The sequence below is a fragment of the Trachemys scripta genome, chromosome 6 (genome assembly GCF_013100865.1).
Source record: "Trachemys scripta elegans isolate TJP31775 chromosome 6, CAS_Tse_1.0, whole genome shotgun sequence".
In the NCBI taxonomy this organism is placed as follows: Eukaryota; Metazoa; Chordata; order Testudines; family Emydidae; genus Trachemys; species Trachemys scripta.
In genome coordinates this window covers 102,352,833-102,369,658 of record NC_048303.1, presented here as the reverse complement: position 1 = coordinate 102,369,658, position 16,826 = coordinate 102,352,833, and the positions used below count along the sequence as shown (strand labels likewise).

At 41.1% G+C, this 16,826-nt stretch overlaps 1 protein-coding gene across 1 annotated transcript; it reads left to right on the top strand.

The window, feature by feature from the left end:
- The first annotated feature begins 6,792 nt into the window (after positions 1 to 6,792).
- On the top strand, positions 6,793 to 16,826 carry LOC117879219 (growth/differentiation factor 3-like). Its single transcript, XM_034774247.1, has 4 exons — positions 6,793 to 7,166; positions 12,541 to 13,138; positions 14,413 to 14,493; positions 15,892 to 16,826. The coding sequence occupies exons 1-4, from the start codon at positions 6,899 to 6,901 to the stop codon at positions 16,016 to 16,018; spliced, it is 1,074 nt and encodes a 357-aa protein (XP_034630138.1). The 5' UTR covers positions 6,793 to 6,898; the 3' UTR covers positions 16,019 to 16,826.

Below are 16,826 nucleotides of genomic sequence, written 5' to 3'. Positions count from 1 at the left end.
TTACACTGCCCTAGAGAGGCTTTGACCTTTGTCTAAAATTAAATAAATTCAAAATTAAGCCTAACAGCTGCAACAACTGTAACAGCAGCTGAGCTCTCCTCCCGACTTCTGCAGCTCACCACTTCCTTTAAACTCTCGTCTTAAAATACCTCCCTTCCCGTTTGCCTCTGCCACTTCATTTCCCTCTCCTCCTGTTATTTTTTAAACTGTGAGAAGTATTTCAGGATACAACATATATAAAAGATGCTATATAAAATAAAGTTAGTGTATTATGCTGTGTCACAACAAAGATTTCCAGAACATCTGGTTATATTTTTATCATCCTACCACATCCCCTTAAGCCTGGAACGTTAGCATTTATTGGCTTCACAGAAAAACTAACTCAATTTAAGAAAAATGTTGTCATCCACCCAGGAAAGTGAAAAGAAAACAAAAAATTCCCAAGATACAGCCGTTCACTTTGATGTTTATGTTGCTTCTCTGCTTGGAGCTTGATTCTGCAAACACTTAGACACATGCGTTATTTTACTCACGCGAGAGTCCTTGCAGGAGTGGGCCTTTAGGCTGTGTCTTAAAGACTGTTTTTCTGTGGTTTGACCAGTGCCAAGAACACGGTCAGCACTTAACAAATGATAAAATAAATAAATAAATAATATTCTAGAGGCTAGTTTTATACAGAAAAAAATAGAGTTTTCTTAGCTTATGTTTTAATTAGGGATTATTCTGTAATATCACAAAGAACGGCAGAGATGCAGGAATCAGGTCTCATTGGCTTGTTAGTAAAGAACAAAATATTATGTGTTATTTTCTTAACAGCCTCAAAGAACACAGCATAGGAAAAAATAAACAATTCCAGTGTGTGGTTATTTAAAAAGGACACGTGGCAGCATAGAAAAGAAAACGATGGAATCAGGAGCAATAATGGTTCTTTTTGTAAGCAAAAGAAAACAAACAGTATTAGGAGCTAGTCCAAGTTGAGTTCTTGAAGCATGCACTGTTTTAACTGGGGGTGGAGGTTCTGCAAAGAAAAATAACCCATCTACAGCTTGTGACGCTTGCCATCTACTGGGGAAAGCGCAGCATAGCAACATTTGACACAAACAACAGGAAAAGTCCCAGAAAAAGTACTGGGAGCGCCATACCTCACAGCCCTATTGACTCTTTGGAGGTTGTGGCCGTGCAAACCTCTGAGCTGTGTCAGACAGTTGCCAATTGCTTTTAAATCACCCAGCCACAGAAATGGGTCTTTTTCTTACATAGGCTCCTACATGGGTACTAGGATGGCTCTCCAATATGCCAAACTCTTCAAGGGCAACCCTGAAGAAGAATTTCCTAACAAATGCATCATGAAACCAATGATATACCTGAGATATATTGTCAATATTTTCATTCTCTGGACAGATGGCTTAAATTCCCTCACAGATTTCCACCACCCATCCCTTAAACTCTCTCTGGAACATTCCCACTAGCATCAACTTCCTTGACACCTCGATCAGCTTCAACAATAGAACCATACAGACAACCATATACAAGAAACCCATGGATCACCTCATATACCTTCATAGAGCCAGTAACCATCCCAAATACACCAAGAAATCTGTTATCTACAGCCAGAAACTAAGACACCACAGAATACGCTCCAAGGAGACAGTCTCGGATATACACCTTAACATACTTAAAACTGCCTTCACCAAACAAGGACATTTCACCGGAGGAGTAGATCACATCATGGAATGGGCCACCCAAATACCCCCAAGACAACCTGCTTCAATACAGAAATAAAACCCTCTCTGACCGCACACCCCTAGTTATCACCTATCACCCCACACCGGAACCCATATGGGGTATCAAATAACTACAACCCATACTTAATGGAGACCACATCCTGAAAGAAATATTTCCTGAACCCCCACTTCTGGCCTTCAAACAACCCTCAAGCCTCTTCAAGCTCATCATCAGAAGCAAGCTCCCCACAGATTAGGACACACCAACTCAAAGCACACCAGACCCTGCCAGAAGAGATACAAAACCTGCAGACGTATCTCCACTACTACAATGATCAACACCCCTCACAACACGCTTTTCAAGATCCATGGATCCTACACACGCCTATCACAATATTTGGTGTACCTCATCCGGTATACTAAATGTCCCAACAACAACTATATGAGTAAAACCAAACAATCACTATGGTCTGAAATGAACTCACACAGGAAAATGATAAAAGACAAAAACACCCTGTTACCTCTGGGTGAACACTTTTCATACACCAATCCCTCTATATCTGATCTATCAGTCCTCATCCTCAAAGGAAACCTGCAGAACACTTTCAAAAGATCAGCCTGGGAGCTTAAATTCACAACTCAGCTAGACACTAAAAATCGTGGACTGATCAGAGACACTGGATTTATGGCTTATTACAACAATCTGTAACCCACTAACCCAGAAGTAGTCAACTCTTTTTTGTCAAGGTCCAAATTTCTTGGTCAAGGTATTGTAAAGGTCTGGACTCCAGAGAAAATATAATAATAATAATAGTGATAATAAAATAATAATAAGTAAATAACAAAAATTTGGGATCCATTCAAAAGCGTCTGGTGGTCTGGATTTGGCCCATGGTCCATCTACAGACTACCCTTACAATAACCCTTTCTTTCTGGCCTATAACTGCAGAGATGTTAAAAGGCTACTCTACCTTGAATGGTCCCTTAGAAATATGTCCTAAGTACTTATGCTAAACAATCTGTTCCACCTTGTGTTTAACTGTGATGCTCAGAGTAACTTTACCAGACTTGAAGAAGAGCTCTGTGTGGCTTGAAAGCTTGTCTCTCTCTCCCAACAGAAGTTGGTCCAATAAAATATATTACCTTACCCACCTTGTCCCTCTAATATTCTGGGATCAACACAACTACAACTACACTGCATTGTATAAAAGTTTCATTTGCCTGTGTTTGAGATTGTCCTACATAATTCACTTGAGACTTTACCACAGGAATATTATATCCATTCTAAACTCATACGGATCAGACCTTTATACCACACCAGAAGATATTCTCTCTATACATAGACACAAACGTACACTAGACAAAAATATGTAGCTCTACTTGAAAATATCAATATACATTTATTTTTATGGATCAATAAAGTTTTCAAATGTTAGAGTCTATCTGAGTGACTGTCCATCATTCCCTCTCCTGCTTCCAGTCAGGGGTAGATAGCTGGGCAGCAGCAGTTCACTGGCAAATACTCAGCATTCCCCACATTACCAGCATGTGTGAAGGTGAATCTAATATTTAGCCTTGGGCTCAGAACCCAGTGGCACTGCTGAGCTGGTTCAAAAGACTGTTTGCATCACCGCCTTTCCCCTCTCCCCCCAGCAATGGCCACCCCACCACAGACATTGGACTGCCACTTGGTTTTTGAAAAGTCTATTGCCTAGTAATATACTCTGTTAGCAGTGGCCAATATCTGTGGTCCATGAAATTTACAGTATATAAAGAACACAGAACACACCTTTCTAAGTGAAAGTGATGCTTCAGGATGGAATGGAACCTGGGACCTCTGGATCTAAACATGGGGTTCTCTATTGCCTGATCTGAAAGTCCCAGCTTTATTAGCTCAAAGGCTGTATACAGGCAGATTCATGAACCTCTGCGGTGTCCAGACGGCCACCCAAGTGAATGCATAGGAAGGTGCATTATATGTTTGGCAGATATAAAATCCAGATTTGACTTAAGCAAAATAAAAATAGAAATGTTTTTAACAATAAATAATTCGTATTCGTAAAAGATGCTGTGGATGGAATACAGAACTCAGTCCAAGTTACTAGGACTACTTGATATTTTTAGCTCAGCAAATAGACATTAGCCACACAGAATCTGATGGCAATTTCACACCACCTTCCACGCACACCGTATTATTTCCGCCTTATGCTTAGTTTCCCCAAACCTTTCCCTCAAATTCTCTCTTTCCCCTGCAAACAATATTTACCAATTTCTTTATTAGTTTTGTCAGTTAACAGCCTGTATAAGTTGCAAACAGAATGTGGCTTTGGTTCTCCTTACATTCGATTAGCACATGTACAGAAGCTATTCATTTCTGTTCTGTTTGGGAGCAAGCCAGTTTGTGAAAGTTCAGCATGTGCCTGCTTCTCCTTTCTTTGCTGTAAGGGCTTTCATATGCCTCCCTTCCTCTTAGTGTTCTTAAAGGAACCTTTTATCCCACCCTTACTGAACAGGCCTTTCCTATGTTTAAGCTGAAATTGTAGATTGCACCCTTGATTTGGGTGAAATCTACAGCTGGATTTGTAGAGGGCCTGCTCAAGGCCACCTATTCCGTCTGAGCCCTGTGGTGAGCCTGGGTGCTACGTATACTACTTGGCTGCACACTAGGTCCTTCACGCCCCCTACATAGATGGAGGGCTCCATGTTACCTCAGAATAGATCAGTGCAGAAGGGATAATGTGGGTCAGAGTCAAATGGGACCACAGGATCTGCATGTACATGAAACAAGTAGACCAAAACACTGTCACAGGGAGTGCAAATGGACAGTGACTAGTGCACAGACTGGAAGAATGGTTGTAGCCAAGTTACTATTGAGTTACTCACAGCCAAACAGGATTTACTCCTACTGTAAGAGCTGATACTGCTTGGTACCCTGTTTGCAATGGTTTATTAAGGCCCTGTTTACTGAAAATCTGTCTGAGAAATCCTATTAAGATCAGCCCCTAATCTAATAGCAGTGGTCTTTAAAATACTGTAGTCAGTGCTAAGTAATTAAATAGATTTGTACACAGTGTAATTATTTGGCTTTTTTCCTGGTGGGCTAAATCAAGGAAAAATATATTTTGTTTCTAAAGTGCATTTACAAACAATCTAAAATTGGAAGTAATTTGTCATCAAATGTTCTATAAAAACAGGCACTTCTCCAGCTGGTCTAGTGCTTCATTACATCATAATTTTTGCAGGCCATTTTTTTATTTCTTCTTTCTAAAACAACTTTGCTAATTCCCTTCAATCTTGTAGGAGGCAGCCAGATGCAGTGCACAGAGTAGTTGTCCTAGAGTCAAGACAGCCAAATTCTTTTCTTGCTCCTACCATTGATTCACTCTATCACTATGGTCAAGTCACTTAAAAACAAATTTTCCAAAGTAGCCCCTAATTCTGAGTCCTGTTTTTGGGTCCCCAACTTGAAACACCTGAGGGTTGATTTTCAGAGGTACTTGCACATTCAGCTCCCTATTTTGAGGTCTCAAGTGGGACTTACATGGTACAGACCCTCTCCACAGGGGGTGAATTTCACTCTCCATGTGTCCTACTTCAAGCGACCCCTAAATGGCCATATTCTAAACAGAGATGGATCCTAACTGTGGTCATTCTGCAAAAGGCCTGTAAAGTACTTAACCTTATTTTTACTACTGTTAAAATGGCTAACCTACAAGAGCAAGGTGAATGCTTCAAAAAAAGGTCAGTGAAATTGAAATTTGAATTTTTAGTCATAGAGGTTTTCACTGTGTTCCCGTCTCTTCCATGTTTGCATTTCACAAAGATTCAGGAATGATCACATAAGCAGCCAATTTTAAGTCAATGTTGCAGACTATTAATAAAAAGCTAACACTAGTTTTGTAGATGCAAATATTTGCACCAGACGTCCCATTCTAAATTATGGCCATCCAGTCAAAGAGCAGAAGTGTATCACATGTCCTAGACATCTAATCAAAACAGCTCAGTTTGAATTTCAGATATGGAATATTTACAGACCAAGCCACAGACCAAGAATATGTTGCAGAAATTATTTGGCAAATTACTTTGAAGAGCAAATAACTTTGAAATAATGAAGAAAATCATGGACAATTTGTAAACAGAAAAAGTCACAAAATGCATCTGTTTCATTTATCGCTCCGGCTCCAGGAGATGCCCCAAGGTGTGTGCGCTGACTTACTGTTTGTGAACAAGCCGCACAAATTGTGAAAAGTGAAATTCTCATTTAAAAAAATCCTCTTAAATGTTTAATCTAGGTTGTTAGCAAAACAGTTAAATACATGTGGTTTGATGAAGTTTATTGTTCAAAATTCTTTGGCCCCTCCTTCCCCCCTACTCCCCCTCCCCCCAAAAAAGCCTGAGAGAAAAGTTATGTTATACTGAAACTAGTAGAAGAGAGTAAATAGGGAATGGAATGGCTCAGGGGCTAAGTCAAGGGCCTTTTACTCTTGTGACAATAATTCAAGTACCCGATCTAGTGCAAAGTGAAATCGATTGAGTGGTCTGAGGTTCTGACCCCCAGTGGGTAGCAGCTAGCTGTACAAACAATGCATAATATTCTGGAAGGATTTAGGACAACTGGCAGTTTGTGCTCACTAAAGACATAGGACTGAGGTGGAATGCAGAATAAACCACCTCTTATGTGTGCAGCGGGTGGTCTTCCCAAGTCAAGGTTAATGTCATTCGTGCAGGGAGTGTGGGAAAGCATGCATTACTGCTACCGTTGCCACAAACTGCCTGTGAATAGATTAAGGGACTTCCGTTTCCATAACAACGAGTCACTTAATCTAAATGAACAAAACTATTTAAAAAACAGAAACGAAAATTCTATACATCATCTTCACAACATACAAAATGCTTTTGTCCCAACAACAAACCAGGGAGAAAGAAAGAGAGGTAATGTGTGTGTGTAGTAAATACACATCCTCCGAATGAAGTCTTCTAGGACTTTCTGTTTACCAGTAATTAGTTTTCAGGACAGTGCCAATGGCACCAAGTCCTTGCAACTAATTAACTGCAGTTTTCTGGCTGAGTATTATTACCCCTCTGCAATTATAGCTAGAAGACAAAACACCAGGAGCCAGCAAAAGGCTACATTCTGTTTTTTCTCTAAAACTTTGTTTACTCACAGACCCACCATGAGCATTGTTTCTCTGTTTTTAGGACTCATCTGTGGATTGCTGTTGATGTTTTGTTCTCACTGCCCAGGGGCAGGGAAATGCCAGCTTATCTGGGGAACAGATGAACAGTTAAGCAAGGCCATCCTGGAAATGCTACATATCAATAAGTTATCCATACCTCTCAGGACCAAGCCTCACCACTACATGAAGTTAGTCTATCATCTACGAAACCCACCAGCCTTAAACAGCGAAGGGACTCTTGTGCAGAGTTTCAGGAGCATCCAAGGTAGGAAACTGACCACTATTTATTTGTGATTTACATCATATCTTGAATAACTTTAAACATTACCATGATAAACAATCCCTAAGGGGAAAAAATATTGCCAGTTTGAAATGGTTTCCTTTTAAAAACAGGTTATCCAATAGATTTTCTTTTTTTTTCTCTTATCATTAATGACATTGCTTTTATAAAACTATTACTTTACCGTTTCAATATCTGCTTTATACATTTTATTACACACAGCATTTGTTTTGAGAGATCTCTATACAGTCTCCTAGGCCAGAGTTAAATAAAAAGGATCAGTTTCTTTCAAGTGACTGCTTTGAGGACAGAGCAGTTTAGAAATGAGAAGCTACCTTAACTCCCAACCAACTAAACTTCAGTCACCAGTTGAAACTACCTGCACATGTCAGTCTTATGGAGACTATCGCCAAGACAAACCACATCAAAAAAAGTCCTTACTCACATTACTAACAACAATTGATATTTTTAAAAATGAGTTTTTAAAAATCTAATTTACTTGTCACCATTTATCCAGTCTGTTTACGTTGTGCTTGTCATGCTGCTTTTCGGCAGTGAAACCAGAATGGCCTGTGTATATTTATAATATAACTATTAAGGCTGATGGTTCAGAAGTCTGGAGATTTCATGCAAGTGACATAACACCCTAATTTGCACACTTGATGACTATATCTAATCTTGTTACATGAAAGACAGCAAATGGCGTGATTACCAGACAGATGCCTGGCAAGGTTGCAGCATTAAAAAAAAGTTTCAGGAATACAGGAATCGTTTCAGAGTAGTCCCGGCATCTCCCTGGGTCCGTGTCTAGATAATTCTGGGGCTTATTTGGCTGCTCCTTGTCCTGGTCCAAGTAAAGGTCTGTGGTTGGGGTTACCACTACTCCTTGGTACTGGCTGCTGCTTGCCCTGTGCTGGGAAGGGGAACTCGATGCTTCCTGCCATCAATCGGGGGATGCTCTGGTTGGGATGCTGGCCCTTAGCTGAGTCTCACTCTGGCTGCTCCTTGTCCCGTGCTTCCAATCTATAGGGCGTGGAGGGTGGCTTAAGCCCCGGCTGTGACTCCTGCTTCCTGTTACAGCTTACAGGCCCCTGTCCTCGGAGATACTGTGCAGTGCTCTCCCCATCTGTCACTCTAACTATACGTCTATCGCCATGGGGGATTATGCTGTCAGCTAAGTTTCTAGGGTTAGCCTCCAGGCCGAAATCCTATGCAGAGAAGCCCTAACCACAGAGACACGGCTGAGAGTGTCTCCTAGGGTCGCTAAATTAGGATTGACCTCCTGGGCTAAACAGAAACATAGCGCTACCTTGAACGGGTAGGCTGGAGTGGGGCTAGCTCCCACACTACAAGTGCCAATGTCCTAAAAGGGCACGGATATCTAGCATGGAGGTGGGGGTAGGCTCCAGGTCTCCTGCACACATGTTGTCATCAGTGGGTGGCAGGAAACAGCAAGCACTGCTCCATTTTAGAGCAGCTGTTAAAAGCAAAGCTGTGCATCCTGTGCCTCATTGTTCTGGGGTATTGTGCCCTGAACCAGTAAGGGGCCTCAGGCACCCTCTGCAGCATTTATTTACCTAGATAAGATCTGGGTGAATAATGGAAGACAGGTGGGAACCAGCTGAACTTAACCTGAGTCATCACATACCTGGGGAAAGAGAAATGGGATATTTCCAGTGCCACATCTTGGGCCTCCACATAGATGGGTGAATGACATGGATGAAAGCAAAAGATGCATTATCTGGCAAGGAGAGTCACACATCAGCCACAGCCTTCCACATAGTGATTGGTGTGGGCCCTCTTCAGTTTTGGACCTGGCCAAACCAACTAGTCTGGGTCCAGATAGTGCATCGGTCCTAGAAACTGGGTGGGCTTCTTCTAATCTGTGGTATTAGACTGGTGACCTATAAAAGGACACCCTTTGTGCTGGATGAGGCTGAACATAATGTCTACAGTGTAAGGCTAAGGTCCTGTCCACACCAGGAGCAGAACTGGGCTCTGAAGCTATTTATTTCCCACAAAATCTCTTCCATTTCTGCTGTTGTATCCTAGAAGTTAACTAACTAACGCTCCAACAGTCCATCCCCATCCTGATCAGGGTCCAGTACACTGGTCAGTCCTGGGAGAATGCATTTTAAGTAGGGCTGTCAAGCGATTAAAAAAATTAATCGCAATTAAAAAATATTAATTGTGACTAATCGCGCTGTTAAACAACAATAGAATACCATTTATTTTAAATATTTTGATGTTTACTAGATTTTCAAATATATTAATTTCAATTACAACACAGAATACAAAGGGTACAATGCTTATTTTGTATTTATTTTTTATTACAAATATTTGCCAGCAATTGATAGCCTCCTGGGTGGCTGCTGCTCAGGGAACTTAGGGAGCGGGGAGCTGAGGGGGGGCTACTGGTCCACCCTCATTCCAAGCCCCCACCAGCTAGCTCCAACGGGCTGCTCTTCCTGCAAGCAGTGGACAAAGCAGGTGGCTGCCAAACAACGTTATAAGGGAGCATTGCACAACTTTAAATGAGCACATTCTTTATTGATCAGCAACGTAACAACGAAACAACGTTAACCGGGATGACTAAGTGAGGAGTTACTTGTATGAGGTGAACTGAAAAACACTTTCGTTTATCATTTTTACATACATATATTTCTAATAAAAATAATAATATAAAGTGAGCACTGTGCACTTTGTATTCTGTGTTGTAATTGAAATAAATATTGAAAATGTACAAAAATATCCAAAAATATTTAATACATTTCAATTAGTATTCTATTATTATAAGTGCGATTAATCATGATTAATGTTTGAGTTAATCACATGAGATTAATTGTGATTGACAGTCCTAATTTTAAACAATGTGTCTTTGGACATGGAAAGTCAAACCACCATATCAGAGGGGTAGCCATGTTAGTCTGAATCTGTAAAAAGCAATAGAGGGTCCTGTGGCACCTTTAAGACTAACAGAAATATTGGGAGCATAAGCTTTCGTGGGTAAGAACCTCACTTCAATGTTGATAAATGCAAAGTAATGCACATTGGAAAGCATAATCCCAACTATACATATAAAATGATGGGGTCTAAATTAGCTGTTACCACTCAAGAAAGAGATCTTGGCATCATTGTGGATAGTTCTCTGAAAACATCCACTCAATGTGCAGCAGCAGTCAAAAAAGCGAACAAAATGCTGTGAATAATTAAGAAAGGGATAGATAATCGGACAGAAAATATCATGTTGCCTCTATATAAATCCATGGTACGCCCACATCTTGAATACTGTGTACAGATATGGTTGCTCCATCTCAAAAAAGATATATTGGAATTGGAAAAGGTTCAGGAAAGGAGAGATTAATAAGACTGGGACTTTTCAGCTTGGAAAAGAGATGGTTAAGGGGAGATATGATTGAGGTCTATAAAATCATGACTGGTGTAGAAAAAGTAGATAAGGAAGTGTTGTTTACTACTTCTCAGAACACAAGAACTAGGGGTCACCAAAGGAAATTAATAGGCAACAGGTTTAAAACAAATACAAGGAAGTATTTCTTCACACAATGCACAGTTAATCTGTGGAACTCCTTGCTATAGGATGTTGTGCAGGCTAAGAGTATAACTGGGTCAAAAAAGAACTAGATACATTCATGGAGGATAGGGCCATCAATGGCTATTAGCCAGGATGGGCAGGAATGGTGTCCCTAGCCTCTGTTTGCCAGAAGCTGGGAATGAGAAACGGGATGGATCACTTGATGATTACCTGTTCTGTTCATTCCCTCTGGAGCACCTGACACTGGATATTGTCAGAAGACAGGATACTGGGCTAGATGGATCTTTGGTCTGACCCTTGTTGACATTCTTATGTTATGTACTTTTAATTGGCAATCAGATAAGAAACAAATATTCTCCCCCATCTAGGATGATTTAGTTGATTTATTTAGTGCCAAACTCAGCCTGCAGATGTGTGTGCCAGTTGTATTGATCTTGATGGAGCTGGTGTGCACATAGTTGAGTGTGGAATCTGGTTCTCAGGAACCTAAGGCACAGATCCCATAACATCCAGTTTGTAAGCAACAAGATCGTCTTAGCTTATCTTAAACAAATAAGCGTATGAAATAAAACAGAGAAGAAAAACTATTAGCAAGCAAGAGAGTTGCAGGGAAAATAGACAGAAGAGTTTAGTGAAACCCGCTAGGGACCTTAGACCTTGGCTGACATCCAAAGTACTGTCTTAAATTAAATAAAAATTAGGCATACACTGACATGGTTGGAAATCTCTGTTAAAAAAATAATAAAAGAAGCCAAATCTGAGCTGGCAGCAAAACCTAGCTGCACATCTCCCTCCAGAAAGGTTGAACCAGTGAGATCATTAATAAGGTAAGATCACTACAGCAATGCCATCTTTCATTAAAGGCCTGTAAACATTTCTGTTTTATCAATTGAGTGTCAGGGAGGTACAATTCAACCATTAAAAACAAACAAAATATGCTCCAAGTTGAAACTTAAGCTCATGCAAACAAATTTGTGTCTTCAAACCATTCTTTTAATAGATGTGTTTACAAATATGCACAAAGGTCATACTAAAGTTACTAAAAAGAAATAAAATATCCTCTGGAAATTTACTGATTTCAAGGTCACAGTATGTTTCTAACTAAATACAGATTTCTTATCTCAAGTTACATTTTGCATCAATATTTTTCAAGTTTTACAAGGGTAGGGCCAGATTCAATGGTACACCCTGACTTTAAGCCACTCCAGTGCCTTAAAACAGGTTTGTGGTGACTTACTGTCATGAGAACAGTGCAAATCAACCAGAGTATACTGGGGTACCTGGCCCTTGGATTTCATAATATAGTTTTACGCTGTTCCAGCACCCTTCAATAATTAATTGGTTCTTTAAAATGCACCTATTGAGAACTTCTAGGTACGTGCACAGAAAGAAAATCACAGTTTAAAGTAACTGAACTGACACAATGTCAACAAAAAAACCCCAAACTCATAATACAACAAAACTCAGTCCTCTCTCCCTTAAACCAGAAACTCATCTCCCCTCCCTGCTCTTTCCCAAAAGCGCCTCTTTCAGCAAATCATCCTCCTAGTGAGGCAAAAGATAAATGGGTCTTTCACAATGCCCTGAATATCAACAAACTTGGGTTCTGTTGAACTATTGAGGAAAGAAAATTCCAGAGCCAAAGGCCCTCATCCTCTCCTTCATCTCCCTCCTTGCCTTCCTGTCTACCCACCCTCTCTGCTTCACTGAAACCGTTATCACAACCACTGCCTCAGTTTCCCCTTCAGGTTCCTTGTCTATGGGTTCCATGTCTGAAATAAAATTGTACATTTATTGTTCTCCTAGATCCAGATTTTGGCATTCCAGGATGGCTATGGTTTAATATTTCTTACCTGAAACCTTCCATGAGGCTTGCAGAATTAGTTCTTCTCAGGAAGACTCTACACCCAGAATCGCTGACAGTAAATGTTACTGTGCACAGCATCTCCGTGGTCCAGGGAAATATCACAGAAAGTGAAGCCTTAGATGAGAAAGTGCTGATGTTAGATGAGCTACCACCATCTGGTTATGATGTCTTTAACATTTCAGCCATTTTGAATGAGACCACCTCAGATGTCATAGGCTTTCAGCTACGATTCACGGACGACAGTGGCAGCTTGGTTCTCCATGAAGCTCTGACTAAGAGCCTGTACTGTTTGAACAGATGCACCCGGAGTGAGCCCTTACTGGTGGCTTATCGCTTCCTGGTGACTGAGCTATATGGTGGAAGTAAACAGCAGGTCACTAGAGAATGCCAACACTGCGCTACAGAGAGAAGGAGAAACTTGCCAGAAGATTCCAGGCTACAACAGTGCAGCCTTCACCAACACTATGTGAACTTTCAGACAATGCAACTGAGTCACTGGATTCTGGAGCCTCCTGGCTTCTTCACAAGTTTTTGCAAGTAGCTACTTTTAAAATCTCTTCCATGATGTAGGAAGTTCATTCAAATGATTGGAAAGTCAGTTTGTACCAAGTATGTCCAGCAGCACATTTGCTGGATATATCTGCTACTTTTTGGCATTTAGAGTAGGAATTGGGGGTTAAAATACTACATCTTTTCACCTTGAGAGAACTGGGTTCAGATTTGGTTTATGTCACAATAATTCAGTAGTTTGCTCTCAGTGTGGTGCCAAATGTGCAAATATAGATATCTTAATGAACCCACTATTTAGTAGGGTTGTCAGGGTTTAGAAACCAAACACTGGAACAGCATGGGTGTGACAGCAGTGAAGTTCTGATACGGCTTTAGGAAAGCATCCATCTATGGTACTAGCTGAAACACAAATACAGTACATGATATGATTTACTCAAATGGCATAATTTCTGAGATATACTGTGGTTAATGTATCCACAAAGTGACACGTTTTATAGAGTGGCTGGACATACCAGTCTTGTCTTTGCTTTTCTGCAGTAAATCTGTTAAAACTCTTACCTAGGCAAATGCATTGTCCTGCAACAGCAAAAGGGATCAATGAGGCCTAATACTAATCCTGTTAATTGCACTCGCAGAAGTATAGTGGAAGATGAGAAAAGCAGAAGCTGCCTCTCAGATTTAAAAAAAGTATCACAGACTATGCTTAAGCACCTAAATGTAGTCAGATGTCCCATTTTATCTGTCATTATTCAAAAGACCGAGTGGGTTTACTTCTGTTAACTCAGAATGATTTAGCGGTTCTTATGTATCTAATCCTAGGCCAATATATGAGCAATGTAGCATAGTTTGTCATAACTGACGCACAGCTGATGTATATTCTTGTGAAGCAAATTCTTCCACTTCAAGGCAGCTGGGGAGAGGGAGGGAGGGTATGAGGTACGAGTCACTGGTCAGTCCAGTGGAAAGAATTTGACTTTAGAGATGAATGGTACTTGAGCCTTTATTCTACACTTTTAAAAAGTTATTCTCTTACACTTACAAATGCTATTTATAAGATTACTTCAGTAAGACAATAATGTCCTCCATTTGGTATATTGGCTAAAACCCTTGAATCATATTATTGAATCTCATTTTATAAAAATACATTCAGCTGCAGCAGAATCTAATATTTTTAAATATTACTTTTAAAAAACTAACTAAGCACTACACCCAGATGTACAGACACTTTCCCCCCCAACCTACTTATTATATAATTATTTTAAACATTAGCTTTAATAACGTTTTTAACTCTTTTCTTTAAGAGGAGAATGCTCCGACGAAGAATCTGGAGAGCTCTCTGAAGCACAGCGGGGTGTAATAAATAAAACAGAAAACAGGATGAGGTAATATATTAAATAGGACATAGATACCTATATCCTTAATAAAAACAACACAGAGCCCAATTCTACAGCTGCTGTGTGGAAGCAAGTCTCACTGAAATTAAGAATTGGGCTTATGATATTTACAAATACCAGTCTGCTTGAACAACAGTAACACAACACAGGGAGCAAAAGTCTTAACTGGCCCCAGAAATAGCTTTTACCTCCAGCTGGGATTTTCAAAGGGGCCCAAGACAGACAAGTGCCCAATTATTGAAAGTTAATTGAAATTGGACACCTAACACCCACAGTTCCTTTTCAAAAACCCAGGCTTCAGTATTGATCATTCAGAAAATACTTGATGTGTTCAGACAAACATTACTGGGAGGTGGAAAGAACCAGCAATGCAACTGGATTTTTTTTTTTTTATAAAGTAGTGAGAAACATATTTGAGCTATCCTTAAGTGAAGTGCCATTCACAGTAGAAATGGGCACAAACTTCTGAAAGTTTGGGGGGGCTCAGACCACATTTTGGGGTGCGTGGATCTAGGGGGTTTGTTCAGGTCCAGTTCTAATTCACCCATAGGAGCCGACTGCCTGATTTCCTGGGGGGGGGGGGGTGCTCTGTCCCAGACCCCGCCCCCATTCCACCTTTTCCCCCAAGGCCCCACCTCTTCCCACCCCCTCTTCCGAGGGTGCCCCATAGAGAACTGGTGCCTCCCCATACTGGGAGACGCATGATCTTAAGGGAAAGTCACATGTTCCCCCCCACACACACACAGAGACACGTTCCACCACTCTCCCTGGCAGGAGGGGCCACCATGCTCTCCCCGCCACATGTTACCTGTGGGGGGGCGCTCTGTCCTTGCGCTGTGCCTGCCCGCCCAGGCCACTCTCCCTGGCAGGGGAGAGCCATTTCTAATGCCGGCCCTTCCCGCTTGCTCTGTAGCCCAGCAGCTGCCTGAGAGAGCTGGGATGGGGAGGTAGCTTTCACTCCCTGCCCAGGCTCAGCTGCCAGGGACCGCAGCTGAGCAAGCCAGAAACCTGCTGAGGGAGGGAGGGGATTCTGAGTCACCAGGCTGTGATTTGGGTTTTGGGGGGGTGGGAGGGAGTGGGGGAAACAATTCATAACTTTCCTTGCTTCTCCAACTGGCAGACCTTATTTTTTTAAAAATAGGTCCTGTACAGTAATGTGTGCACCTGAAGTATCAACAGAAATCTCAGGCCAGCTCCTTAGCAGGTGTAACTGGCATAGTGCCACTGATGGAGTTACACCAATTCAGAGGCCAGATTTTTAGCTGGTGTAATTGCTTGTTTCAGCTCTATTATTTGATATGGCAAATTTGGATCAATATAGTATTTTGAGATTATTTCCTCCCCAAATAAAACTAATTTCAGATTTGTTTGGTTTTTTGCTTGCAGTTCCCGCTGTGTGCCCCAGAAGCGATCCTCCATTAATGTGATGTACTTATCTCATTCAGAAGATCTTGTGATTGAAAGGCTGAAGGATCTGCGAGTAGAAAGTTGTGCATGTAATCAGCTGTTTTGATAAAGTCTAGGTCTCTAGTCATCCCTAAAGATTTGAAGTCTTTGTCACTACAGAACGGGAACTTTATAGATTATACGGCTACATTTTTGCACCCTGAATCTTTGAGATGCCCTGTTCCACTGTAAAGAGCCAGTTAGATGTGTAGATATCACAGTCTGTACAGCAGATGATAACCAACAAACCAAATATATCAAAGAATGGCTTGAGACTGCATATAAGTTACAGCTAAGTGGTTTAACCAAGGACATCTTCAAACTCACAATACAACATTGTCACTACGTCATATTCAGATTACCTTTTGCCTGGATTACTGTGGTATGCAATTGAGAATAAATATGTTCCTGGTTACCTTCATCAGTATTTTTTCCAGGTGGAAGAAAAGGAGAATGTTCAAGGTTTTTCCACATTAAATTTGAAAACCTCATTATGTATGGGGAAGCAACCACTATCCCATGAATAATTGAAAGATGCCAGGGTACAGCATGTTTTAATATAAAGTGTCATTGTTAAAGTACATCCTTACCACAGGGCCCCCTTTGCAGTGTTGTGCCTTACAGCAGCCACTTAGCTTCAGTTTCCCAGCGGAGCTGCTGCTGCACCCAGCCAACAACACCTTCTGTGGCAGAAAGGCTGAGCCCTGAAGCAAGATCACTTACAGTTCTACCCTTTCTGGCAAACAAGCATGAGCAACACAAACTTCTAAATTCTTCCTGTTTCTCCAGGGGAATCTGCTAAACACTATTCTCCCCTGTCCCTAGCCCACCTTCTCTCCCACAGCAAAAGCAGCAGCCACCTCCCTTCCCTCCTA